This window comes from Vombatus ursinus, unplaced genomic scaffold (genome assembly GCF_900497805.2).
Source record: "Vombatus ursinus unplaced genomic scaffold, bare-nosed wombat genome assembly UNPS02014797.1, whole genome shotgun sequence".
In the NCBI taxonomy this organism is placed as follows: domain Eukaryota; kingdom Metazoa; phylum Chordata; class Mammalia; order Diprotodontia; family Vombatidae; genus Vombatus; species Vombatus ursinus.
Window position 1 is genome coordinate 2,363,255 of NW_020954575.1, and position 27,910 is coordinate 2,391,164.

Genomic DNA, 27,910 nt, shown 5'->3' on the forward strand with positions numbered 1-27,910 from the left:
GGAAAGAGCTCCCTAACTGATCAAAATTTCTGGGAAAACTACAAAGTAACCTGGCAGAAATTAGTCTTAGAGCAATACATTATACCATATTTCTGAATACATTATTGGATATTTGACCATAATATTGAAGATCTTACTTAAAACAATTAGAGGAGAAGCAGATAGTGTGCTGTTTGCAATTATAGTCAGGATGTCTTGTATTCTTTTATGTCATCATAGTGTTTCCCAGTTTCTATCTTTCTCTGTCTCCCAGAGATCCTTCCTATGTAACAAATAGTATTTTCCAAAGACAAAAAAAGGAAAGAAACCCCACAATTTATTGAAAAAGTCAAAAAATATTTGCAGTTTGCAACAAATGTGGACTGCCTACCTTCACTGGGCTGGAAGTATCCTCTCATTTCTCTTTCTTCAAGTCATGCTTGATCTTTATAATTTTGTTATATTCACTTTCTTTTTTTCTTTTTTTATTTGCCCTTCATTTTTTAAAAAATTAATTTATTTTGATTTATGAACAATCACTTTCATATGCTTTTGAGTTTAAAATTTTTCTCCCCCTTCCTCCCCAGCACCTTCCCCAAGACGGCGCACAATCTGATGTAGGCTATGTAATATTTACTTTCAATTTGTGTGTGTGTGTGTATGTTTCCATTTTCATTGTTATAGTTACTGCATATATTTGTTTTCTTTGCTTATTTCACTCATTATCAATTCATGTAGATCTTTCCTTTCTTCTCTTTATGTATCATATACATAATTTCTTACAATATAGTAGTATTCCATTACATTCATGCACCACAGTATGTTTAGCCATTCCCCAATTGATGGACATCTACTTTGTTTCCAATTTCCAAAAAGACAGTTTCTTCCCTCTAAGTAGCTTATAATCTAATGTCACAAGATATCACACAAAAGGAAACTGAAAAATGGTAGAGGGGATATGATGAAGAAGTGCAAAGTGCAGTCTTGTGGGAAATGAAGAGATCTGTAGGAAGCTTTGCCCAGAGAGTTGATGTCACTTGCCTAATGTCCCTCTTTGAGGACAGAACCTGGAATACAACTAGATCTTTTGACTCCCAAATGCAGTATTCTTTCAGTTATCGTAGTCTATCTCTCCTGGTTGTGTCATGAAGAGAATCTGCTTCTGATTTCAGAAGGAAGACCTCTAGGACTAATAGGTAGAAGTTACCCATAGAAAAGTAGTTTTGCCTTAAGAAAGAGATTTCTAATTGTTATAGCTGTTTGGAGGTGAACTGGACTGCTTTAGAAGAAGGGCATTTCCTATAATTGAAGGTTTTCTTGCAGATATTTGATGGTCACTAGATGGGCTTGTTAGAGAAGATGTTATTCTAGTGGACAAAGAGTTGGACTAAATGGTCTTATAGGTCCCATCTAACTCATATTCTAAGGTTATAGACAACAATAGGCAGGATATCTTGTATTCTTCCATGTCTTCGTAGTGTTTCCCAATTTCCTGCCTCCTCCTACCAGAGATCCTTCCTATGTAATATATAGTATTTTTCTTTTTTTTTATTAATTTATTTTTGAATTACCAACAATCACTTCCATAAGCTTTAGAGTTTTAAATTTTTCTGCCCCTCTTTTCCCACCTCCCTCCCCAAGACAGCGCACAATCTGATAGAGGTTATACATATACATTCCTTTTAAACATATTTTCACATTAGTGATATTGTAAGAATTAGAACCAATAGGAGGAGCCACCAGAAAGAGGAAACAAAACACAGCAGAAGAAAAAAAATAACAAATAGTATGCTTTGATATGCATCCAAACTCCGTAGTTCTTTCTTCTTTGTGGATAGTATTTTCCATCATGAAGCCTTTGGAGATGTCTTAGATCCTTGTATTGCTGAGAAGGGTTTAATCTATCAATATTAGTCATTGCACAACGTGGTTATTATAGTGTACAACATTCTCCTGGTTCTGCTCACTTCACTCAGCATCAGACCTTACAAATCTTTCTAGGTTTTTCTAAAGTCAGCCTGTTCATCATTCTAGATCTTAAATTGTATTATAAAGCAGCAATCATGAAAACTGCTTGGTACTGGCTAAGAAATAGAGTGGTGGATCAGTGGAATAGGTTAAGTATGCAAGACGCAGTAGTCAATGACTATAGTAATCTATTATTTGATAAACCCAAAGACCCCAGCTTCTGGGATAAGAACTCACTCTGACAAAAACTACTGGGAAAACTCGAAAAGAGTATGGCAGAAACTAGGCATAGATCAAAATCTTATACCGTATACCAAAATAAAGTTAAAATGGGTTAATGATTTACATATAAAGGCTGATACTGTAACCGAACTGAGAGAGCAAGGAATAGTTTATCTATCAGATTTATGGAGAACAGAAGAATTCATGACCAAATAGGAGATAGAGAACATTATGCAATGCAAAATGGATAATTTTGATTACATTCAATTGAAAAGTTTTTGCACAAACAAAGCCAATGCAACCAAGATTAGAAGGAAAATAAAAAAAATTGGGAAATATTTTTTACAACCAGTCTCTCTGAGAAGGGCCTCATTTCCAAAATATATAGAGAATTAAGTCAAATTTATAAGAATACAAGTCATTCCCCAGTTGATAAATGATCAAAGGATATGAACAGACAGTTCTCAGATGAAGCAATTAAAGCCATCTATAGTCATATGACAAAATGCTCTAAATCACTATTGATTAGAGAAATGCAAATCAAAACAACTCTGAGGTACCACATCACACCCATCAGATTGATCAACATGACATAACAGGAAAATGATAAATGTTGAAGATGTGGGAAAATTGGAACACTAATGCATTGTTGGTGGAGTTGAAATGATCCAACGATTTTGGAGAACAATTTGAAAGTATGTCCAAAGGGCTATAAAATGTGCCTACCCTTTGACCCAGCAATAGCACTTCTAGGACTGTATCCCAAAGAGATCATACAAATGGGAAAAGGACCCACATGAACATGTCCTGGGATTCTAGGTAAGGAGAAAGAACAGACCTTAGAAGCTGTCTTGTCCAACTCCCTCATTCACAGCTGAGGAAACTTAGGTGAAGTTCATTGCTTAGCCTAAGGTCCCACAGGTCATAAGTGTCAGCTCTGTCAAGTGTTTCAGTCACAACTGGCTCACAGACATTTGAGGAGGAAAAAGCAGTATGTTTTGTTGATGTTCAGTCATGTCTAACTCTTTGTGACCCCATGGATCATAGCATGCCAGGCTTGTCTACTTTTATTTTCTTTTTAAACTGGTACCAAGTAGTTTTGGTGATTATAGGTTTACAGTATAATTAAGTCTGAAAGGAATATTACCCTACCATTCCAAGTTTTTTCCATTATTTCCCTTGGGATTCTAGATTATTTTTACCTTCCAATAATTTTTATTTTTCTTCTGGATCTATAAAATGCTCCTTTAATTATTTGATTGTGATGTCACTAAATTTGTGATGGAATTGTCATTTTTATGACTTGAATGTGACCCAGCCATAAGTACTGAATATTCCTTAGTCATTTAAATCCTTCTGTAGTGGGTTTTTTTTTAAAGCTTGTTTTATAATTTGAATTTCAATGCATCTTGTGTTTGCCTTGATATACTTACTTCTTGCTCATAATTTTTCTTAGATTCATAAGTTGCCTTGAAATATGCACCATTAAAAAAGTGTAAAGGAAGGAGGTTTAGCAGTACCAGATCTTAAACTATATTATAAGGCAGTAACTATCAAAACTATATGGCACTGGCGAAAAAGTAGAAAGGTTGATCAATGCAACACAGTAGATATACAATGTACAGCAGCAAATAAATATAATAACCTTTTATTTGACAAATATAAAGACTTAAGATTTTGGGATAAGAATTCATTATTTGGTAAAAATTGTTGGGAACACTGGAAATCAGTATGACAGAAACTAGGCATAGATGAATATTTTACGCTGTTTGCCAAGATAAGGTCAAAATGGATACATGACCTAAATATAAAGAAAGATATAAGAAAATTAGAAGAAAATAGAACATACTACTTATCAGATTTATGGATAGGTGAACAATTTATGAATAAGTAAGAGATAGAGGGCAAAGTTAGGTGTAAAAGGAATAATTTTGATTACGTTAAATTTAGAAGTTTTTGAAAAAATAAAACATGTTGCCAAGATCAGAAGGAATGCAGAAAATTGGGGGTAAAATTTGTATACAGTTTTTTCAGATGAAAGTCTTGTATCTCAAGTATATAAAGAATTTTGTCAAATCTATAAGACTAATAGTCATTCCCTTGTTGAAAAATGGTCAAAGGAAATAGACAGTTTTCCATTGAAGAAATCAAAACAATTTGTAGTCATATGAAAAAATGCTCTTAATCATTATTGATTAGAGACATGCAAATTAAAACAACTTTGAGATATCATGTTAGAGATACCAGATTGTCTAAAACGATTGAAGTGGAAAGTGACAAATGTTGGAGGGGATGTGGAAAAACTGGGCCATTATTTCATTGTTGGTGGAATTGTGAACTGATCTAGCCATTTGGAGATTGATCTGGAATTATGCCCAAAGAGTTATTAAACTGATTATACCCTTTGACCCAGCAATTCTACTACTAAATCTATTTCCAATGATGATTAGGGAAAAAAGGAAAGAACCTATATCTTCTAAAATGTTTATAACAGTTCTCTTTGTGGTGGCAAAAGAACTGGAAATTGTAGGGATGCCCATCAGCTGGGGAATGGCTGAACAAGTTGTGGTATATGATTGTGATGGAATACTACTGTGCAATGAGAAATGAACATCTTGGTGATCTTAGAAAAACATCGATAGACTTGCACGAGATAATGAAGAGGAAAATGAACAGAACTAAGAGAACATTATAATCAGTAACAGAAATATTGTTTTAAGAATGACATTGAATGAATAAGTTGTTTTGACTATTATAAACATCCAAATTAATTATAAAGCGCATATGAAGAAAGATGTTATCTGTATCTAGAGAAAGAGTTGATAAATAGAAGTCTGAATAGAATATATATTATATATATTACACATATACTCCTGTTTGTGTTTAATGGTAGCCATCTCTAGGGTGGGGTTGGGCAAAGGACTAACTTTATTATATTTTTAAAAGGAATAGCAAGTTGTGCACAATAGCTTTTCAGTGTCATGTGCAATCTTTTTTATTGCACTGTTATGGAACTGTATGTTTTATTCCATAAATTAAAAATAAAATAAGAAAAAAAGAAATCTGCACTGTCAGTGAGCTTATAGATACTTCTCAGTACTGAAGTATGAATGTTATTTGGAATTTAATGAATAACTTTTATAATTTCTCCATTGACAATTTTAATTTTGTAAATTTCAAAGGAAGATTTTTATTTTAATTTGGTAGTTGGTGAAGTTTTGAAAAATATCATGACATTGAGGGCCTTTAAGTTGCTTTCTTTTGGAGAGACATTTATCTTTTATATTTGTAAAAGTCTCATTCTGTTTTTTCCCCCCCAAGGTGTTTTAACATGAAATCTAGCAAAATCAGATTTATTTTTGTATTTCCTAATTGCTCAATTAAACTTTTCCATTTCAATAATGGCATCTTTTTTTTTTTTTTTTTGGTGGGAGGGGGAATCAGCTCTTTAAAGGGGCCAATCAACTCACTTCCTTAACTGCAAAATTCTGTAGATTTGGCTGTTGTAATAGCTCAAAATGAAGGCTTTTGGCTTCCCTACCAAATTTCAGAGTGTAGTTCAGATGCAAAGCAAGTCACAGATTGTTCTGATAGGAATCATTGCATGCACACATTCTGTAATGTGCTATAAAGTAAATTATATTGGTAGAGGAAAGGTCAACACAAGAGACATTCATTCAGAAACAATATAAATTTGATTTTATATTTAAAGTGAAAAATTCTGTGTAACCTTGCCATGCTTATTAGTATCTATATATTGGTAAATTCATGTAATTAATTGTAATTAATAAACCTTGCCCACAAATTATAGATCCCCAAATAGTTTTTCCCTAGTAAAAAGACCATTGTTCCACCTAATCCCTGTCATGATTTGACAATAGGTTTAGATATATTCTCATGCTCCAACTTAAAGTGGGTGGGGGAGGTACCTGGCTCCCATTTTTTTTTAAATTGTCAGACTTGGTTTTAATGTGAATTGACAAGTTTATGTGTAAATGTCAAACCGAAACATTTTGAAATGTTAACCCATTTAGTCTATGTTACTCTCTGGAAAGTAGATTTAGATTTAATTGTATGAAAGTGTGTATTTTTTCACTGACTCTTGGTCAGTACAAGGTGTACAAGGGGCAACTTTTGGTAGTATCTTCTACATCATGGATACTCTGTGTGATGGAAGAGGGAAAAACAAGGGTTCTGCAGATTTTGCAATACATCTATGGTAGGCCTTTCAGGGTTGGCAGCCTTTCATTTAAGGGAACATTACTGAAAGTTTTCCCATTGACCTGTTTGGAAACAAACATTGTCTTGTTCAGGCCTAGAGAGTAGGATAAGGCATCCAAAAAGCAGAGAGGAACTGAGAGCAAAGGGCCAATCTCAGGCCTACATACAATTGTGTTCTGCCAAGTAGTATGTTGCCTATGCTCTGAATGTGTGACTTTGTGAAGTCTCTTATTTTAAAAGATTATCTTTCCTTATTAGGCCAGCAAATGAGAAAATTTTCCATATATAAAAATAGTTTTTGGTTCTGCCAAGTGTTTTTTGTTAGCCTCTAAACTGCGCCTTCCCAGCAATTGTTTTGTCTACTTTTACCAATTGCTTTCTGGGGGGGAGGATCTCTGTCTTGACATTGTATGTTTGCCAGCAGAAAGATCAGAGTTTTAGTTTCCAGTATGTGGCATGTTGAGCTGTTAATTGAAGGTGACAGTCTGTTGTTTCCCACCCCATTGACTTGGTAAAATGTTACCCTTCACTTGAACAGTTAACTCGTTCCTTCCCAGCACAGGAACTTGTGGTATTGCCAAGAGATCATTTTAGTCTTGTAGTGATTTTGTAGGTTGAATTTGGATTTGAGATTATATCAATTATTAAGTAATATGTGCAACATTATCCATCAGTAGTCTTAGGAAGGAGACAGATTACCTCTTGGGACGCTGTGTTTGAGGTATTTTTATAAGTTCGTGGAAAAACCCAAGTGTGAGTTCCACTGTTGGAATGCTCTAAGATGACCTTTGTTTTAGTACCAACCATCACGACACAGTGGATGATTTCTAGCAGCATATTGGAACAGTTGGAAGGAGCTTCCCCGTAAAATAAAAGCTTGAGGCATATTTCTGGTAGTTGGGACAGAGAGGCACAAGAAGATGGGAGAGTTATAGGCATGGCTGGGAGAAAGGTATGTTGGTGTGCCAGTTTAGAATTGGTAGGCTCTAGGCCTTGTTTCATAGTCCCTATCTGTAAGACATAGTTATTTGTAATGTGTCTATTTTTAGGGATTTCTCCTAACCCTGAAATGTTACAAAATAGCCATATAGTGGATATCTATCTTCTTTTTTCCTTACTTTTTTTTTTCTTCAGTGTATAGTTTTCACTCCTGGTGACATATGAACAACTAATATTTTAATACATTTTGGAGAGGAGTAAAGACTTCTGAGAACTGCCATTCATTCAGAAGTCTACTGGCTTCTAAAATTGCATTTTCCATGATCCTTCCAGGCCTTTTTTCTCTATCCTCATGGACCAGAAAGTTTAGTACTTAATAAAATGTTGACATTGTTTTCCTTCGGGTAAACCAACAGAATCAATTTTCATAAATGAACAAATATGGGTAGTAAGTAGTAAATATGGGTAGTAAGACCATGTGTATTTTTTTGTACCATTCCTTCAACCATTCTGAAGGATGATCTGTTTGCAGTTGAATTTTAAAGAACAAAGCTTCTTGCAGAATTACCTACAAATCTCTCATCTATCCTTTCTGACACATGTCTTAAGAGCTATACATTGGTCAAATGATTTAATCAGATTGGTCTGCTATTGAGAAGCATATTTTGGTTGGACTTAAGGGAGAGGAATCAATGGGGATGTATAGCATTGGGTCAGGTACTGCATAAAGCTGATTCTTGGTTTTGGGGAAAATCTCATCCTTACTAATTTGAGCAAGTCCCAATTTGCTAATGGATTATGTACTAGAGGTTTACTTTTAAGCTTTCGGTTTGGAACTTGCAATACATTTTCCCAATTCTTGTGTTCCTAAAATTCATCTGAAGGAAGAAAAGGTCAAGAATATCAAGGGAATCAATGAAGAAAAGTGTTAAGGAGGGTGGGCTAGCAGTTCCAGATTTCAAACTGTAACACAAAGCAGTAATCTTCAAAACATTCTGATACTGGCTAGGAGACTGGTGGAATAGATTAGGCATACAATATACAGTAGTAAATGACCATAATAATCTAGTGTTAGATAAACCTAAAGATTGAAGCTTCTTTTTTTTTGTCAACATTTGACAAAAATTGTTGGGAAAACTGGAGAGAATTTTGGCAGAAACTAGGCATAGACCAACAACTCACACTATAAACCAAGATAAGGTAAAAATGGGTAAATGAATTAGACATAAAGGATGATATCATAAATAAATTAGAGGAGCATGGAAAGATCTGTCAGATCTGTGGGTAAGGGAAGAGTTTATGATCAAACAAAATATAGAGAAGATTACAGGAAGTAAAATAGACAATTTTGGTTACATGAAATTATAAAACTTTTGCACAAGCAAAACGAATACAGCCAAAATTATTAGGAAAAAAGGAAGTTGGGGGGAAATTTTTGCAGCAAGTTTCTCTGATAAAGGCCTCATTTCTCATATACATATATATATATATGGAACTGAGCAAAATTTATAAAAATAATAGCCATTCCCCAGTTGATAAATGGTCAAAGGATGTGAACAGATTGTTTTCAGAAGAAATCAAAGCTATCTATCATCACATAAAAAATATTCTAAATCATTTAAGTATACTAAATCACTAAATACACTAATATACTAAAAAACTGAATCACTCACTAGAGAAATGCATTTTTTTGAGGGTGTGTATGTGTGTGTGGGGGGGCAATGGGGTAAAGTGACTTGCCCAGGGTCACACAGCTAGTATCAAGTATCAAGTGTCTGAGGTCACATTTGAACTCAGGTCTTCCTGAATCTAGGGCCGGTGCTCTATTCTCCACACTATCTAGCTGCTCCGAGAAATGCATGTTTAAACAACTCTGAGACACCACCTCACACCTAACAGAGTGGCTAACATGACAGAAAAGAAAAATGCTATCAGGGATGCAGAAAAATTAGGACACTAATGCAGTATTGGTAGAGTTGTGAACTGGTCCAACCATCCTGGAAACAATTTGGAACTATGTCCAAGGGGATACAAAACTTTGCATATCCTTTGGGCCCAGCAATATTACTACTAGGTCTGTTTTCCAAGAAGATCAAAGAAAATGGAAAAGGACCTATTTATACAAAATTATTTATAGCAGGTTTTTTTTTTTGTGATGGCAAAGAATTGGAAATTGAGGGGATGGCTGTCAACTGGGGAATGGCTAAACAATTTGCGGTATATGATTGTGATAGAATATTATTATGCTGTAAGAAATGATAAGCAGGATGGTTTCAGAAAAACCTGGTTGCTAAACCCATCTTCCATTCTGTGGTTTCCCCTAAAGTGCTTTGGAGAATGATTTGAGACTGGTAGGGTAGTCATTTGGACACGAAGAATTTATTAAATTTCCAAATCACTCTCTCTCTCTCTCTCTTTTTTTATAATTTAGTATTTTATTTTTCCCCAGTTACATTTTAAAACAATTTTTAACATTTGTTTTTAAAACTGTGATTTCCAAATTCACTGCCTTCATCTCCCCTCACCCCCAATTGAAAAGGTAAACAATTTGATATAGGTTATATGTGTGTATTCATGGATAACATTTCCATAGTAATTATGTTGTAAAAGAAAATATAGACAAAAAAATTCAAGAAAAAGAAAGTTACAAAAAGTATGCTTCAATCTGTATTCATACACCACTAATTCTTTCTCTGTGAATGGATAGCATTTTTCATCATAAGTCCTTTAGAGTTGTCTTGGGTCGTTGTATTTCTGAAAGTAGCTCAGTTATTCACAGCTGATCATCTTACAATATTGCTATTACTTTGTACATAGTACATTTCACTTTGCATCAGCCCATGTAAGTCTTTCCAGGTTTTTCTGAGAGCATCATGCTCATCATTTTTAAAAAATTATTTGATTTTAGTTTTCATCATTCACTTCCATAAGATTTTGAGTTTTAAATTTTCTTTCCATCCTTTTCCTTCCCTCTCCCCAAGACAGCATGTAATCTGATATAGGCTCTGCTTATACATTCATATTAATCATATTTTCATGTTAGCCATGATGTATAAAAGAACTAAAACTAATGGGAGGAACCTCAAGAAAGAAGAAATAAAACAACAAAAGAAAATGAGAGCACATAGTATGCTTTGATCTGCATTCAGACTCCAGGGTTCTTTTTATGCATGTGGATAGCATTTTCCATCATGAGTCTTTGGGAGTTGTCTTAGATCCTTGCATTGCTGAGAAGAGCTAAGTCTATCACAGTCAGTCATCGCACAATGTGGTTGTTACTGTGATGATTTTGTGAGTTATTTTGTATCCTGCAACTTTACTAAATTTGTTTATTATTTCAAGTAATTTTTTACTTGATTCTCTAGGATTCTCTAAGTATACCATCATAAGAGTGATAGCTTTGTTTCTTCTTTGTCTATTCTAATTCTTTCAATTTCTTTTTCTTTTCTTACTGCTAAAACCAATATTTCTAGTATGATATTAAAGAACAGTGGTGACAATGGACATCCTTTTTTCACCCCTGATTTTATTGGAAATGCTTTTAGCTTATCCCCATTACATGTAATGCTTGCTGATGATTTTAGATAGATGCTATCTTTCATTTTAAGGAAAACTTCATTTATTCTCCAGGGACAGATGGATTTACAAGGGAATTCTGTCAAACATTTAAAGAATAATTAATTCCAATACTACATAAACTATTTGGGAAAGTAAGTGAAGAAGGAGTCCTACCAAATTCTTTTTATGATACAAATATGGTGCTGATACCAGGAAGAGCCAAATCAGAAAAAGAAAATTATAGACCCATATCTCTAATAAATATAGATGCAAAAAATTTAAATAAAATATTAGCAAAGCGATTATAGCAACTAATCTCAAGGATAATGTGCTATGTTCAGGTAGGATTTATACCAGGATTGCAGGGCTGGTTCAGTATTAGGACAACTATCAGCATAATTGACCATATCAACAACAAAACTAACAGAAATCACATGATTATCTCAATAGGTGCAGAAAAAGCATTTGACAAACTACAACACCCATTCCTATTAAAAACACTATGGAGCATAGGAATAAATAGAGTCTTCCTCGAGATCATTTTTTTTTACTAATTAATTTATTTTTAGTTTTCAACATTCACTTCCATAACCCTTTGAGTTTTAAATTTTCTCCCCCTCCCTCTCCACCTCCCTCTCTAAGATAGCATGCAATCTGATATAGGCTCTACATATACATTCCTATTAAACACATTTTCACATTAGTCATGTTGTAAAGAAGAATTAGAACCAATGGGGGAACCACAAGAAAAAAGAAACAAAACAGAAGAGAAAAAAAAAGAGGAAATGGTATACTTCAATCTGCATTCCAGCTCCATAGTTCTTTCTCTGGATGTGGATAGCATTTTCCATCATGAGGCTTTTGGAGATGTCTTAGATCCTTGCATTGCTGAGAACAGCTAAGTCTGTCAAGGTTAGTCAGTGCACAACATAGCTTTTACTGTGTACAATGTTCTCCTGGTTCTGCTCACTTCACTCTACATCAGTCACTCAGCATACAAGTCTTTTCAGGTTTTTCTGAAGTCTGCTTGCCTATCATTTCTTGTAGCACAATAGTATTCCATCATAATCGCATACCACAACTTGTTCAGCCATTCCCCAGCTGATAGGCATCCTCTCACTTTTTAATTCTTTGCCCTCAGAAAACAGACGCTATAAACATTTTTGTACATATTAAGTCCTTTACCTTTTTTTTTCTTTATCTCTTTTGGGATTCAGAGCTACTAGTGGTACTGCTAGGTCAGAGGGTATGCATGATTTTATAACCATTTGGGCATAGTTCCAAATTGCTCTATAGAATGGTTGAATCACTTCACAACTTCACCAACAATGCATTAATGTCTCATCTTTCCCACATCCCCTCCAACACTTGTCATTTACCTTTTCTGTCCTATTAGCCAATCTGATAGGTATGAGGTAGCACCTTAGAATTGCTTTAATTTGCATTTCTCCAATCAATAGTGAGTTAGAGTATTTTTTCATATGGCTCTAGATAGCTTTGATTACTTCATCTGGAAGCTGACTATATCCTTTGATCATTTATCAATTGGGAAATGGCTCTTATTTTTATAAATTTGACTCAGTTCTCTATGTTTGAGAAATGAGGTCTTCATCAGAGAAACTTGCTTCAAAATATTTTTCACAGTTACTATTGCCAGCTGTATTTACCTTAATCTTATTCCCCCCCAATTTATTTTATTCTCTCTCTCCTTTTGCCCTGTCCCTCATCAAAATTGTTTTGCTTCTGACTACCCCTTCCCTCAGTCTGTTCTCCCTTCTATCCCATTCATCCCCTTCCCCTCCTACTTTCCTGTAGGGTAAAATAGATTAATATACCCATTTGAGTGTGTATGTTATTCCCTCTTTCAGCCAGTTTTATGATGAGAGTAAGGTTCCCTCACCCTCATCTCCCCCCTTTCCCTCTTCACTGTAAAAACTTTTTCTTCTCTCTTTTATGTGAGACAATTTACCCCATTCTACCCCTAGTATATTACATTTTTACCCTTTAATTTTATTTTTTGATATCATTCCTTTCATATTCAACTTACCCTTGTGCCCTCTGTGTATACATACTCCTTCTAACTACTCTAATAATGAGAAAGGTCTTATGAGTTACAGGGATCATCTTCCAATGTAAACAGTTTAACCTTATTAAGTCCCTTATGATTTCTCTTTCCTGTTTACCTTTTTATGCTTCTCTTGAGTGTTGTATCTGAAGGTCAAATTTGCTGTTGGGCTCTGGTGTTTTCATCAAGAATGCTTGAAAGTCTTCTATCTCATTGCATGTCCATTTTTTTTTTTTTTGCCCTGAAGATTTATACTCAGTTTTGCTGGATAGATTATTCTTAGTTCTAATCCCAGCTTCTTTGCCTTCTGGAATATCCTCTTTCAAGCCCTCTGATCTTTTAATGTAGAAACTGCTAAATCCTGTGTTATCCTGACTGTGGCTCCCTGATACTTAAATTGTTTTTTTCTGGCTACTTGCAATGTTTTCTCCTTTACCTGGGAACTCTGGAATTTGTCTATAGTATTCCTGGAAGTTTTCATGTTGGGATCTCTTTCAGGAGGTGATCAGTGTATTATTTTAATTTTTATTTTACTCTCTGGTTCTAGAATATCAAGGCAGTTTTCCTTGATAATTTCTTGAAAGATGATTTCTGGGTGCTTTTTTGATCACATATTTCAAGTAGTCCAGTAATTTTAAAATTATCTCTCCTGGATCTATTTTCCAGGTCAGTTGTTTTTCCAGTGAGAAATTTCACACTGTTTTCTATTTTTTTCATTCTTTTGGTTTTGTTTTATTGGTTCTTGATTTCTCATGAAGACTTTAGCTTCTATTTGCTCCATTCTTATTTTTAAGGAATTATTTTCTTCAGTGAGCTTTTGGACCTTGTTTTCCATTTGTCCAATTCTGCTTTTTAAAGCATTCTTCTCCTCGTTGGCTTTTTAGATCTCGTTTACCATTTGGCCTAGTCTCTTTTTTAAGGTGTTATTTTCTTCAGTATTTTTTGTGTCTCCTTCACCAAGCTGTTGTCTTGTTTTTTCATGATTTTCTTGCATTACTTTCATTTTTCTTCCCAATTTTTCCTCTCTTTTACTTGATTTTCAAAATCCTTTTTGAGCTCTTCAATGGCTTGAGACCAATTCGTGTTTTTCTTGGAGGCTTTGGGAGTAGGAGCTTTGCCTTTGCTGTCTTCTTCTGAGTGTGTATTTTGGTTTTCCTTGTCACCAAAGTAAGTTTCTGTAGTCAAAGTTTTTATTGCTGTTTGCTCATTTTCCCAGTCTATTGCTTGACTTTTAATTCTTTAAAGTAGGTCTCTGCTTCCAGTGTGAAGGGCAAACTGTTCCATGCTTCATGCTTTGTGCAGCTGTTTTTAGAGATACTTCTAGGGACCTGTAAGTTTTCAGTTCTTCCAAGGCAGTATGATCTAAGAAGAGGTGTTTACTCCTCTCCTCGCCTGTGCTCTGATCTGTGAGTGACCACTTGCACTCTTTTCTGCCCTCGAACTGTGAGTAGGGTTCCCCCTCCATGTTGACTGAAAGCTCTGCTATTCTAGTACTTCTTCTTGCCTTGAACTGCCGTCCAGAACTATGACCCACATCTGAGTATGGGTAAAGTGACAGAGTTCTGCCTCAGTGCTAGCAAAAAGACCCCTGTAATTTCCTTCTGACCAGTTCAACCACTTTGCTGTCTGTGGGCTGAGAACTCTGGAAGCAGCTGCTGCCATTGCTGGTTCAGTCACTCCCAAGGCCTGCTCCTGGTTTCCTGTGGTCTAGTCTGTGCTGGTGCGACCTGTGCTGGAGTGCACTTCACTCTCAATTGCACTTCACTGCAACAGACCTTTCCTGATAATCTTTTAAGTTATCTTTGACATCTATGAACTGAGAGGTTTGGAAACCGCCAGTGTTGCCACTGATTCAGTTGCCCCTGAGGCCTGCTCTGGGTTTGCTAGGGCCTGGTCTGCACCGGTGTAGTCTTCTCTCATCCTGATGCAAAAGACCTATCCTGCTGACCTTTCAAGTTTGTCTTGGGTTGTAAATTTGTTTCACTCCATCTTTTTGTGGGTTCTGCTGCTCTAGAATTGGCTTAGAGTAGTTTTTTAAAGGTATTTGGAGGGGTTTAGGGGAGAGTTCAGGTGAGTTCCTGGTCTTTACTCTGCCATTTTGGCTCAGCCTTTCAAATCTCTTTTTTAAGCCTCTTTTAACTCCTCAGGTGTTTAGAATTGAGAAACAAAGGGCGTATCTATCCATAGGGGTTGTAGGGGCTCTGGATTTAAACACCCTTGACTGATGTCTGTCCATCATGTGTGCTTGCAGTTCATTGAGGATTTGAGTGTTTGTCAGTTGGGAACTGCCTGTATGTGATGGAAAACACCTGGTTTCCCTACAGTATTGCCAATAGCAATTAATATTGATGCTTTATATATTAATATATACTTTATACATACATACATATATATATGTATATATATATATATACTTTATATATGATCACTAGTAAGTTTAATGAGGGAAGATCTGCAAAGTCATTTCAGAAATCTATTTGAAACTTAACTGTGTGGCCCCAGTTGTGTCAACTATATGAGGCTTGTATAAGTGGATGATATGAGGCAGCTTGTCTAGATTGTGACCAGAAATAAATTCAGTCTTCAGTTAGGGATTTTTATTATTAATGTAGAATAAATGCTTCTGTAAGATGTAACACCAGGAATAAACTCCATTTTCTACCTACCTATCCTTTCAAGTTTTGTTTCCTGAAATTAATGCACTTTAGGTTGGAGAATGTTTATGGTTTAGAATTTTTTTTTAAAGGCTGAATGACGGGCATAATAAAAGCTCCAATGTTTCCAGTGTATGCCTCCTTCCTTCACCTTTTTGTATTAATTTTACAGCAATGAATTTTGCTTCCTTTTAGCACAAGTCCCCCATATTGTTGTGTGGATTTGCATTCCCTTCGTACTGGGGAGATGGTGAAGTCCATTCAGTTCAAGACTCCTATCTATGATCTCCACTGCAACAAACAGTAAGTATTTTTCCAGCTGTTTCCAGCATAACTTAACATATCTTCTGGGAAATGGATAAATCTAGTAATGTCTTTAAACTTTATGTACTATATGCTAACTTCATTGTGAGTCAGGTTCATAAAAAATAAATTACCTAATTAATTTAGTCAAGTTCCTTCTGAATTCTGCCAGATGGGTAACTCTAAAATACTCTTTCATTCTTCACATTAAAGGAAGAATAGGAACCAAATTGTTTTTTTCCCTTTAAAAGCAACAAAAAAACATACTCCTCCATGTTAATGTTTAAATTTAACCATTAGTAATTTTGAACTCATTATTTTTACGTGGATAGAGGTAGTACCAAAATAAAATAATACGCCTGCCCCCAACCCCAGTGTTTTAGATTTTACCAGTTGAAGAAAGACAAGCCCCAATCACATGTAGCTTAAGATCTTCTGTCTTCCATGATACAGTCACATGAGAGTAATCACTGCTTTGAAAAAGGAAACAGGTCCTTTGGCAGTTAGGTGGCATAGTAGTTAAGTGCTGGGCCTGGACTTAGAAAGACCTGAGTTCAAATTTGCCCTCTGACAATTATTCACTGTTTGACCCTGGGCAAGTCCTATTCCCCAGCTTCCTAAATCATAATATAGGGATAACAATAGCACCTACCTCCCAGGGTTGTTGTGAGGAACAATGAGTGTTGGTACTTTGATTTTGTTGGTGGGAGGAGTTCCTGGTGTGGAAGCTTCCTCTTCTGGTCAAGTTCTTTTTTTTTTTTTTGGCTAGGCAATGGGGTTAAGTGACTTGCCCAGGGTCATGCAGCTAGTAAGTGTTATGTGTCTGAGGCCGGATTTGAACTCAAGTCCTCCTGAATCCAGGGCTACTGCTCTATCCACTGCGCCACCTAGCTACCCCAAGATAATATTTTTTAAAAGGAATTAGCACAGTACTTGGCACATAGTAAGCACTTAATTAATATTCCTTCCCTCTGTTTCCTCCTTTTGTCTATTCCTCACTTCCTTCCTTCTTCTCACTTTTCAGGGACCAGTACTTACTTCCCACGGTTCATTTTCTTTTTGTGCAAATGTCCATCCTTCACTTAAGTTGATGGGCCCAGTGGGCATATTCTGTGGTTTTGCCTCTATTTCTTCAGTAACCAGTGTTCCTTCCTGGATATTGAATAATAATATGATTCTTCTTATCCACAAATATGAAGAGAAATACTTTTAAACCTGAAATTAAACTTACATATTAGCATATATGTTTATACTCAAAGGGATTATTGATAGCATAGAGTATGATATCCATAACCCAGTACAGTAGACATTCTGAGTATTCCATTGATCATAGTATTTTATTTATCAGAGCTTAATATCTCTTTTAAAAATTTTTATCAGTTTAGATCTTGCCCATTTACCCATTTTAACCAAGGAAAGCATCAATTATTCTCTGTAAGTAAGAATAAGAAAGAGAAACAATGCTTTCCATTTGGAGAGTATAAATTATGAGAGGTAATGTGACAATAAATTATAGAGAATAGCCTTCAAATAGAAATTGGGTTCAAGCCACTCATCAGACATAGCCTTAAAATTTCTCAGTGCCCTAGGTCATTCTTCTATTGTGGAGGAATTGTTAGTCTGCATGAGTGAATCACACTTCCTAATACTACTCCCACCCTGTCCCCCAAAAAAATGTTAAGAAAAATTCCATAAGATTAAATTCTGTTTTCGGAATAGAAAACTGTTTTAAAGGAGCATATCACTATCTTCGGGTAGTAATAATACCCCTTACTAATTGTTGAAAAAGGAACAGCCACCTTGTGGAAGTCTCTAGATTTGGTTTTCTTCCCCCTAGATTGCTTCAAATTCTAATATTAGCTAAAGGAAGTTAAATTTTCAAAGTGAATATTCTTAGTGTTAAATATGAACAATTACAGTATTCATAAGATTTCCTCTGTACCTTTCACTATTTCCCTCATATTGAAAACAATCTCAAATTCTACAGTAGAAAATGTTCTCTGCCCCCTTCCATGGTAAATAAATGCCTTTTTCTTAGTATCAATAATTAGTTTCCTTCTACATACTAATTACACCTTGCCTGCTTTCAAACCATTTTGATGCCAGATTTTGTATACTTTAAGTTAGACTTTAAGTTGGAAAAAGTAAGCTTTTCAAGTGGAAGACTTTATTCATTTATGGAACTATTTACCAGTGATGGAAAATAATCCCATAGTTCACCTTTTTGGCTGCCTTACCACTCAGGTATCTTCTCTTTCTGGTTAACTTTCTGGTTAAGCTACATAATGATTTACTATTCTTTATTACGATTGATTTTCCATTCACACAAAGGCTTAACACACTTTCCATTAATTACATGCATATGCCTTATACACTTAATATAATTTAAAAATACTAGAAAAAATTAAATCACAGATATAACAGCTGGATTTTTGACTATTTAACTTTTTTCCACATATCTCCATTGTTTGCACAGTACCTAGCATATAATAGATGCAAAGAAATAAATGTTTATTGATTGATACAATTAAAAAATATCATAAGGGAAATATTTTCTTTGAGGTTTGTATCTTCTGCCCTTTTTCAACTTGGAGACATTGCTCTCTCACCAGTACAGCACATATTGTTAAGATTTCAGTATTTCTCAGTGTATTATAAATGTAATATATTTTTTGAAAGAATGTAATAAATACTAAGATGGTAAGACCAAATTCAATGGTTTTTCCTTACTTTCTATTTGTCCCAAGTGTTTTCCTTTGTTGTTGATTCATGTGAAAATTAAAAATATTGTCTGAGATCTTCATTTAAAGATAGGTTTGGCATATTTCTTTCTGTTTTAGAAAGTGGGAACATTGATTGCACTCAAATGTTTTTAAAAGGTACAGATTATGAGGCAAAAACAAACCCAGAATGTTATGTCAAAAGGATATGCATTATGCTGATTGTATTCACCTTATTTATTTCCACAAGTTATTAATGATCATATAACTCATGAGTGGCAGGTAGAGGCAGAGTTATGAGTGAGTTATGAAAGGTCATCAGCAAAAGAGAAAAATAAATTATATGTTTGTAGCCAGACCTTTGAATATTTTGTTGATGCCACACTGTCATTTCATATTACATAAAAAGTTAAAAAAAACAAACCTCTATTAGATTTTAGTCACTCTGAAGGTTGGCAAAGACAAGATAGTGTTTTGTATGAATAGATTCTAACTTTTAAGTACAGTGTCAGTTTTTTATCTCCCTTGTTCATGTTTGCATTGTTCTTTCCAAATGAAGAACAAAGCAGAAGTTGCACCCTTTTTGGATCTTAACATACTTCATCGAACTAATCTCTCCCTAAAAATAATTATTTTGGAAATGATTATGACTTTTTATCTTTTTTTTGGCCTCTGAGTATCTCAGTTTTGTCTTCTCACCATTGTTCTTTTTAGTTTTACCTTTATCATCTCAAAGACTTGACTCCTTGTATTTATTGAGCTCACTGTTTGGTGCCATTGAAAGAAGGATCTGTCATTTTAACATGTTTTCGGCTGAACCAAACCAAAGCTCCATGTGTGTGTGCTGATTTTCATAGTATGAAGAGAGCACTTACACATTTCATAACTAAAATTATTGTGAGGATTTTTTTCTTATTCTAAAGACTTCAGCCCTCAATATTCCTTAATGAAAACCAAACATTTCTAAAATTATAAAATTATATCATCCTATCACATTTGACTGGATAGACTTTTGTCAAACCACCTGAGATTTCAGTCAAGTTTAGGTATCGGGTGACTTTATTGTTGTCATTACTTCATTTTACTTTATATTGTTCTCTGAATCGTACAAATCATGGTTTTTAGTCTGCCACTTTTTGCTTTTTTATGGGTATCTTAATTATGTGGCTGAACAAAATGCCCAACTATTTGTGGATATGTAGCCCTGGAGGAAAATGTTGCCCTAAGTTGCCTGAAATACACAGTGAATTTTAAAAGAAAATATGGAGATTAATGTAACTATTACTCCATCTTGGTTGAATTCTCATCTATTTAATGTAAAGAGTTGATTCATTTTGCTGGTTAGCCAGTGTCCTCTTGTTTTTTTTTTCCTCTATTGTCCTTGCTCTTGGAAATCCAGCAATCGTTTTAATGACAGTTTTCATAAATCCATTTGATCTTTAATTCCCTGACTCTGAGCTGTCACAGGAAAAACACTTTTAGAAAATGATGAACAATTGATTGTTAAACTTAGCCATTTGTAATGAAGATGGATTTCACAGAGTTATAATCACTGGAAATTCCATTTGGGTAAATAGAATTGAGGGGAGGGCAAAATACGTTTCAGTTAACAGTTGCTCTAATTTTTCTTCTGTGTTAGATTTTTTCCTTTAACCCTTTTTTTCCCCTTATGATCTAAGCTGCTTTGTTATATATTTTTCATCTTCCCTGCAATAGTTTTTTGTTTGGGGGGGGTGCTAGGAAGGGAACTGTAGCTCCAGATTCAGCATTCTTTTGAATTACGGTGTCATCAACAATTGGATTGGTGACTGTTGATGTCTTCAGAATTTTTTCAGCATACCTGATATAACTGTGAAATTAATTTGTAGAATTGTACTGTCATAATGACTATTTACTTTTTTTTTTCACTCTGGTTTTCTTTTTCTATTTTAGAATCCTCGTTGTAGTCTTGCAAGAGAAAATTGCTGCCTTTGATAGCTGCACTTTCACAAAAAAGTTCTTTGTTACAAGTATGTACATATCTGTTTTAATTTACTGGCTGTAACATTTATTTGCATTCATGCTGCACATCTGCTATAGTCAAAACAATACTTTACATCAGTTACCTAACCTTTTGTACGTATTGTTATCTTGTTTGATAGGTCTCTACTCTCATTTTCCTATGAATCCCCTTAGAAGTCCTTATGTTTAATACAGAAACTTAGGAGACAGATACTTAGCTGTACATTCTATATTCTGTTGGGCAGGTTTGCTATTTTGTTGCTATAATTTCCCTCTGTGTAAAGTGGAAACAGGAGTTCCTAATTATTCATTAATTATGGCTTCATAATGCTTTTTTATGCTTTAAAGCATTTCCAATTAGTTAGCATTTATTTAGTTAATATGGCATTCTTACAAAGGAGATAACTGAATTATACAGTTCCGAAGCAAGGGAGTGGAGTCTCATGGACGTGAAGCCCCTTGCATGAGGTACTGATTGAAGTGGGGGTAGGGTCATGATTCATGCTTAAGGAGCTGCCACTTAGTTCCTCTAAGGATGCCACATACTTTGTGGTAGAAAATGCTGTCTGAAAAAGCGGTTTGTTCTCTACAGTAAATTACATATATTTAAAAATAAAAAAGAATTTCCCAGCCCTATCCCGCTTATGGTTTATTTTGTTTTTTTGCTTCTTGTATTAAATTCTTTTGGACCCTCCCACTGCTTCTGTTGCATTGAATATCCAATGGATCATAATTGGACTGAGTGGAGTTTTTGGTCTTTTGCTGATGTGTATAGCTGCTCATGGATGCCTTGCAATAGACACACTTGTGCATTTTTTGTAATACTTTTTGGTGTGGTGCCAGAGTAGGTTTTCCAGTAAGTGCTTGCATGCTCTGGTAGAGCAAAACTGAAGATGAATTCAATCTTGAATTTGTCATTCTGTTCCTTGCTCCATCATGTCACTAATAGAAGCAGAAGAACTGAGAAATGTAATTCAAATTTTTTCTATGCATATCTTTTTCTTTGGTTAATGTGATAATAGACTTCCTTTAGAATTTGGGAGAGTGGATGCTGTCAGAAATCCCAATAAAATTAGAGCCTTTAAGCCATTGTAATATAGGATACTCAATACAGTGCTGAATTTATAGTCAAGAAGAAGTGAGTTCAGATCCTGCTGACTCTTTCTAGGTGTATGACCATGGGACATGTTACTTAACCTTTCCCACTACTGGTTTTCTCATCTGTTGTGAAATTCAAAGGAAAAAAATTAAATAAAGCTTGTTGAAATCTTTGAAGCACAATTTCAATATTAGCTATTTATTGTTTTTTGTTCCCTCACAATTTTTTCCCCCTAGAGTTGACCAACCAGTACTGGGTGGATCAATAGCAGTGATTCTTTAGAGAAATCAGATATTAACAGTATGGATAGTTAGGTGCCTCTTTTCACCACTTTATGAAAAACAGCTCAAGGGTGTGAGGTACACTTGATGGGTTAAAATGGAGTTGAATCAGTTCAAGAAATGTTGATCAAGTATTTACTCTGGACAAGGTATTGTGAACTCTACCTAGAAATACAGCAGAGAATATCTTTCATTGAGGGTTGTATAATCTTGCTGAGTTCTTATACTCTCTTTGTTAGCACCATCTTTACACAAGGACCACCATATTCCATGAGTAACTTTATATGCTTTGTGGCTTGATAAAATTTGGATCTCTCTCAATATCTCAGTTTTTTGCCCCGGTGACCTAATTGATTGCAATTTATTGCAACTGTTGATACATTAATATATTACATTTATATGACCATGTACTAATTTTCTGGAAACTGTTGGGTGAACTGCTGAAAGGTCTTTCCTTTATTCCTCATTTTATCACCCACATTATGGCAGAGGAGCATATCAGGACAGCATGAGAATTGTTCTACTTGCTCCACTTCCCTACTTTTCCTTCCTGCTGAGCTGCAAGTTGAAGGCCAGTGGCTGGAAAAACAGGGAGATCCAACAACCAGGTTTCCTGTGCTTTTGCTCCAAGACCCTATCAATAGCATACAGCTATCCATGGCTTGGGGAATCAAATATGTCTCTGTTGGCTTCTGAGAAAGAAACAGGCTGCCTAATTCCTGCTATGTTGCCACCATAAATTTATACCTAAATCCCACATGTCTTAGTAGTGGTATTTTTTTCTTTTCTCTGAGCCCATCCAAAAACAAACCAGTATAGAGCTGCTTCTTTTGAAAGCTTTTATGGTATGAACTTTGAGAGCAAAATTGAAAATTCTCAAGTTTTCAACATTCAATTTCTAATGTGAATAGCTGTGGTTTTGGATTTTTGTGTGTGTGTGGGGTGTAGGCTTAGGGGTGGTGGATACATCCAGAAAATATTCAGGTTTTAGAAACCATGGTCAAGATGAGCTCTGGGGAGGTAATATTAAAGTTACCAATAGGTGTCAGTTTCTCCCTTTGCTAGGAATATTCTACAGGAATGTTTACCAGACAGAGGAGACAGTGGATTACACACTTAATGGAAGGAGTTGGTTTTAGAATTGTGTTTATTACATAATTTACTTTTGGACTTTTTTAGGGCTAGATCATAGTCATCAGTAATAGTACCAGATTAAAATAGAATAAACTTAATTGTAGGCACATAGTCTCAAGTGAAATAGATTTGGATCTGATTTGAAAGAAAGGCCTTGGAAATATGCAGTAAGACCTAATTTGTATTAAGATTTTGGAATAAGAACGAAACTATCATATTACCCTTTTTTGGTGAAGAAAAATGTGAATTATGTATGCTGAGGATTTCAAAATTTTGGAGAGTCACAATGAACATAAAATTGGGAGTTTTTTAATTTCTTTTATCCATATGCACTTTTAGAGGGATATAATTGATATATTTAACACAATTTATATTATTTTGCCTTCTCATAAAACTCTTTTAAAGAATGAAGTCAAATTCTTGTTAAAAAAACTTAGGTAATACCAAAATAACTTTTAAAAAGTTGCCAATATAATAAGATAATCAAATTATTGATTTTGGATTTTTTCCCCTAGTGTAAGCTTTTAGGAAGTTTCCTTTTTTTTTTTTTTTGTAGTTAGATTTTTTACCCCCCTCCTCGTGAAATACAGTTTTGTTCCCCTCCTTCTGTGACAGTCTGAGGTCTGAGGTGCAGTAGGATCAGTTTGTACTGTCACCAGGACTTCAATTTCCTTCATTTTCCAAATTCCAAGAAGAAAAGGTAGAAGAAAGGATGTATTTGAAAAAATTTGATAGAGTTAAGCACAGAGCATATTGACTGCCTCTCAAAGAAAATAATGATAAATCATTTACACTGTCCAAGGATTCCAACCTCATTTCTCACATTTGTTAACTTTAAATACTTGTCCTGGGGATTAGCATGAAAGCCTTTAAGCTTTAAGTTATGAAGTGGCTATTTGTGTTTTTAAATTGCTCTTTCATTGTAGTATTTTCTCTTGCTTTTTTTTTTCTTCACCTCAAAATGGTTAACTGCGTACTGGACCCTGGAAATCCTTTCTTTTTAGATGAGCCTTTGTTTATCTGGTAAATGTGTAATTGTGTTTTTGCAGCATATGTCCATGGTATTTTATTATTATTTTTGTTTAGCACAGCAATGTCATTCCAGGTGTAGGCCTCACCTATGGTGGTAAGGCATATAGAATTAGTGTAGACAAGTAGTCTCTGAATGTGAAGATAAAACCTTTTTTTTTTTGGTTTTGTTTTGTTTATCCATCAGTTCAAATGGACAGCTATTTTTCTTCAACACCTGTCAGTAGAGCCAAGGCAGACTATCAGATTGTATAGTGTTCACAACTGTCTGTTTCCACTAGCGTTCCAACCTTCTCCTTCCTAACAACCCGGGTACTGTAGCCAAGGGAAAGCTTGCGTCATGGAAGAAGAGGAGAGCTGGTCCAAAAATGACTGAGACTTGGCTGTTTGGAACAGTTTTCTCCAAAAATCTGTCTTTTCAGAACTCCTTGAATTCATATCAAAAACAGGTCACCATTTCAAACAGTAGGTCTAGGTGAGAGGGTGAATCCTTACACTGGGGCCTTACTACCTTTCAGGTTTGCTTTGGTGGCCTTTACCTCCAGTTAGGAAAGGAGGTGGCTGGGTTGGTCCTCTGGTTCTTTAGCTTGAAGAAAGTTCATGTCCTGAAGCAGTTCAGTGTGCTTAGTATATTCTTTCCTTAGACTTAAGTGTCATAACTTTTTTTTTCCTTCAAACTTAAAAGCACTGAGCACTTCTCCAAAATGCTTAAGAGAATTGAGGTTCCCAGCTGTGAAGAGGTATGTTTTCTTCCATACAGTAACAAATGTGTTTCTGTGGCAGTAAGAACCAGTGTGTTTTTGACCCCCTTCTCTCCAAAGTTACAAATTCTTGGTATAAGTCATTCCCAAAATGACTGTGTAAGACAAAGGGAAGCATTGGAGGCATGGTGCCTTAGTGTGCTTGTCCTGGATCAGGTCCCACAGAGATGAGCCTCCCTTTTAAAGCCCCTCCCTAGGAAGTCTCATAGCAACATCGATTCTGTCCTGGCTGTCTAGCCTGAAGCTGCTGTCTTTCAGAGATGAATACATTTGTTGCAACCTTCTGGCGGTGGTGGATGTTTTGTCAGAGGAGGAAGAAAGCATTTTATGACAAGGACAACAACAAAAAACATCAAAACAACAGTGAGAACAATAGTGCACTTTCATAGGAAGCTTTATATAGTAACCACTGGCAGAAATATTATCCATCTGGCCCCAAATAGACTGTCATTAAGATGAGGAGGAAGGTGATTTCCCTTAAAAGTCACGTTAGAGTGACTCAAGGGCATCAAATTGTTTTAAAATAGTCAGTTTGTGTGTGCCAGTTTGGTTAGCAAATCTCTCTTGGGTTCTTTGGTTGTCTGATAAAAACTTCCCTAGTCAGGTCTCTTTTTCGAACTAGTACTTTTCAACACAGGGCCTTCTATTTCCTGAGAAATCAGAAACCACAAAGTTTGTGAAAATAAAATATGGGGTCTATTTGTTGGCACTCTTCTTGAATGCCCTCTATTCCTCTTTTTAGTTCTCTTAAGGACCCCCCCCCTCCACTGTGCATCCTTAAATGTTTCCCTGTCTAGCTTTCTTTTGCTTGTCTTGCTGAGTTTTTTTTTTTTTTTTAAACAATGGTCTCATTGAATAGTTGAGACAAGTATTGTTTGGGTATTAGCCTTTGCTGTATTCTGTCAGTGGCTCATGGTAGGAAGGAGAGATCTGGAGAGTCAACAGATCCTCTAGGAATGAAGTCAGGGATTTTATAAGTGGCAAGCAGCTTATAAAAAATCATTTTAGACCAAGTGTCTTGAAGCCTACTGTCGGGACTTTTGTGTAATCCTTGCCCTATTAGCATTATCACTTATGCCTTCACAATAGGGTTTTTACAGTAGCTTTTGTTTGGTCAGATAGAGTTAAAGTTCTTCTAGACTCTCAAGTTATCTGATTGAATAGAGAATGAAATTCCTTTTTTCCAAACTCAGATTTTTGTAAATGTCTTTTATTTTTTATATCACCAAAATTTGCCCCATTATCCCTCTTCCTCTCCTTTTCAGAGAGCCACCCCATATAACAATGCTTTTTTTTTTTAAGAGACAACAGAAGAAAAAGAAGAAAAATAAGTTTCAGGACAGGGAAGACAACAAAATTTGTGTTAATGAATTTTTAATGCTGAGTAATAGGTTCACAAATGTAAGTAGTGCTTGGTCAGTACTAATTTCTTAAAATATTTGCAGAGCAAAAATAAATCATCTATTTAAAATCAGAGTTCAAAAACACTATTAAAACATTATTGATGGTATTTTTTTCTCCTTATGATCATGTTTTGTCAGTGATTATGAGGAACTCCTTTTTCAGTCATTGGTTTAATGGATTTCATCATGTCTAGAATTGGAGACAGCATGGTATGATGAAAAGAGTGCCAGTTCAGAAGAGTCAAAAGACCTGGATTCTAATCCCAGCCCAGACACTTACTGCCTGTGTGATCTTGGGCAACTTCTTTCTGGAACTCAGTTTCCTCGTCTTTAAAATGAGGTCTCTGATTCTGTCTGGTTCTAAATTGATGATCCTAGGATCCCTTGTATATGTCATCTTTCCAGGTACTCTAGGATAATGATGGACAAGACTGAGCCCCTATCTGTGGGTTTACAGAGAAGACACATCAAAAATAGTCGTAATGAAAGGTAAAATAGAACCAATACTGTAAGGGTAGTTCCAAATCATTCAAGAGAGGGAGAGCTCACTTTTGGCTGAGGTCAGTAGCAGACCTTTTTCCAATAGTTGGAATATGAACTGCGTTGTATTTGTGTAGGCAGAGAGAGTTGAGAGAGCATTGAGATGAGAGCAGAGATGGATGACATCCTGTGGAATAGGGCAGGGTTATCACAAATTCAGTCTTTGTGAAATGATGATTTTCCCCATTTGGCTAGGTATTTAAATGGATTATCAAGTTTAAAAGGTGAGTTGGTACCAGACTTAGGATGATCAGTATGAAGATAAAAGATCTAGACTTATTGTGGTAAGTCAGGAGTTTGGAGTAGGGAGTGATGTAATCAGAGTAATTTAGAAACATTAATCAGATGACAGGTTAGAGGTTAGATTGGAGGCAGGAGAGACTACCAGAGCCAAAAAAAGTTTAATCAGATTAATGGGAAGATAAGGAGGAAATGCGAATCAGAAATATCTCTAAGGTCTTTTCTTGTTCTAAAAGTTCTATTCTGCATTTTTGAAGTGTAATTGATAGGACAACCACCAATTTGCCAAGAGGGAGATTGGAGAATCAAGATTAGTACAAGATTTTGTGCTGAAGAATAGTTGTCATCAGTAGAGATAGGGAAATCTAAAAGAACCAACTTTGGGGGAAATTTATTGAGTTTTATTTTGATTTTGTTGAGTTTGATAAACTGATGGATTGCATCAGAGTGATGTCTTAGTAGATATTTGGAAATAGTAGGCCTTATGAATGAAATCTGAGTTTGGAAAAAGGAATTTCATTCTCTATTCAATCAGATAACTTGAGAGTCTAGAAGAACTTTAACTCTATCTGACCAAACAAAAGCTACTGTAAAAACCCTATTGTGGAGGCATAAGTGATAATGCTAATAGGGCAAGGATTACACAAAAGTCCCTACAGTAGGCTTCAAGACACTTGGTCCAAAATGATTTTTTATAAGCTGCTTGCCACTTATAAAATCCCTGACTTCATTCCTAGAGGATCTGTTGACTCTCCAGATCTCTCCTTCCTACCATGAGCCACTGACAGAATAC

The 27,910-nt window shown here is 35.3% G+C and overlaps 1 protein-coding gene across 9 annotated transcripts in view; it reads left to right on the forward strand.

Annotated features, from left to right (window-relative positions):
- The window catches only part of BCAS3 (BCAS3, microtubule associated cell migration factor), a 781,854-nt gene that overhangs the window by 152,369 nt on the left and 601,575 nt on the right, over window positions 1-27,910 (forward strand). For all 9 annotated transcript variants that reach the window (XM_027870394.1, XM_027870395.1, XM_027870393.1 and 6 more), the window contains exons 8-9: window positions 15,802-15,909; window positions 20,562-20,638. In XM_027870394.1, the coding sequence (XP_027726195.1) occupies window positions 15,802-15,909; window positions 20,562-20,638 (185 nt within the window). The remainder of the gene's footprint in view (window positions 1-15,801; window positions 15,910-20,561; window positions 20,639-27,910) is intronic.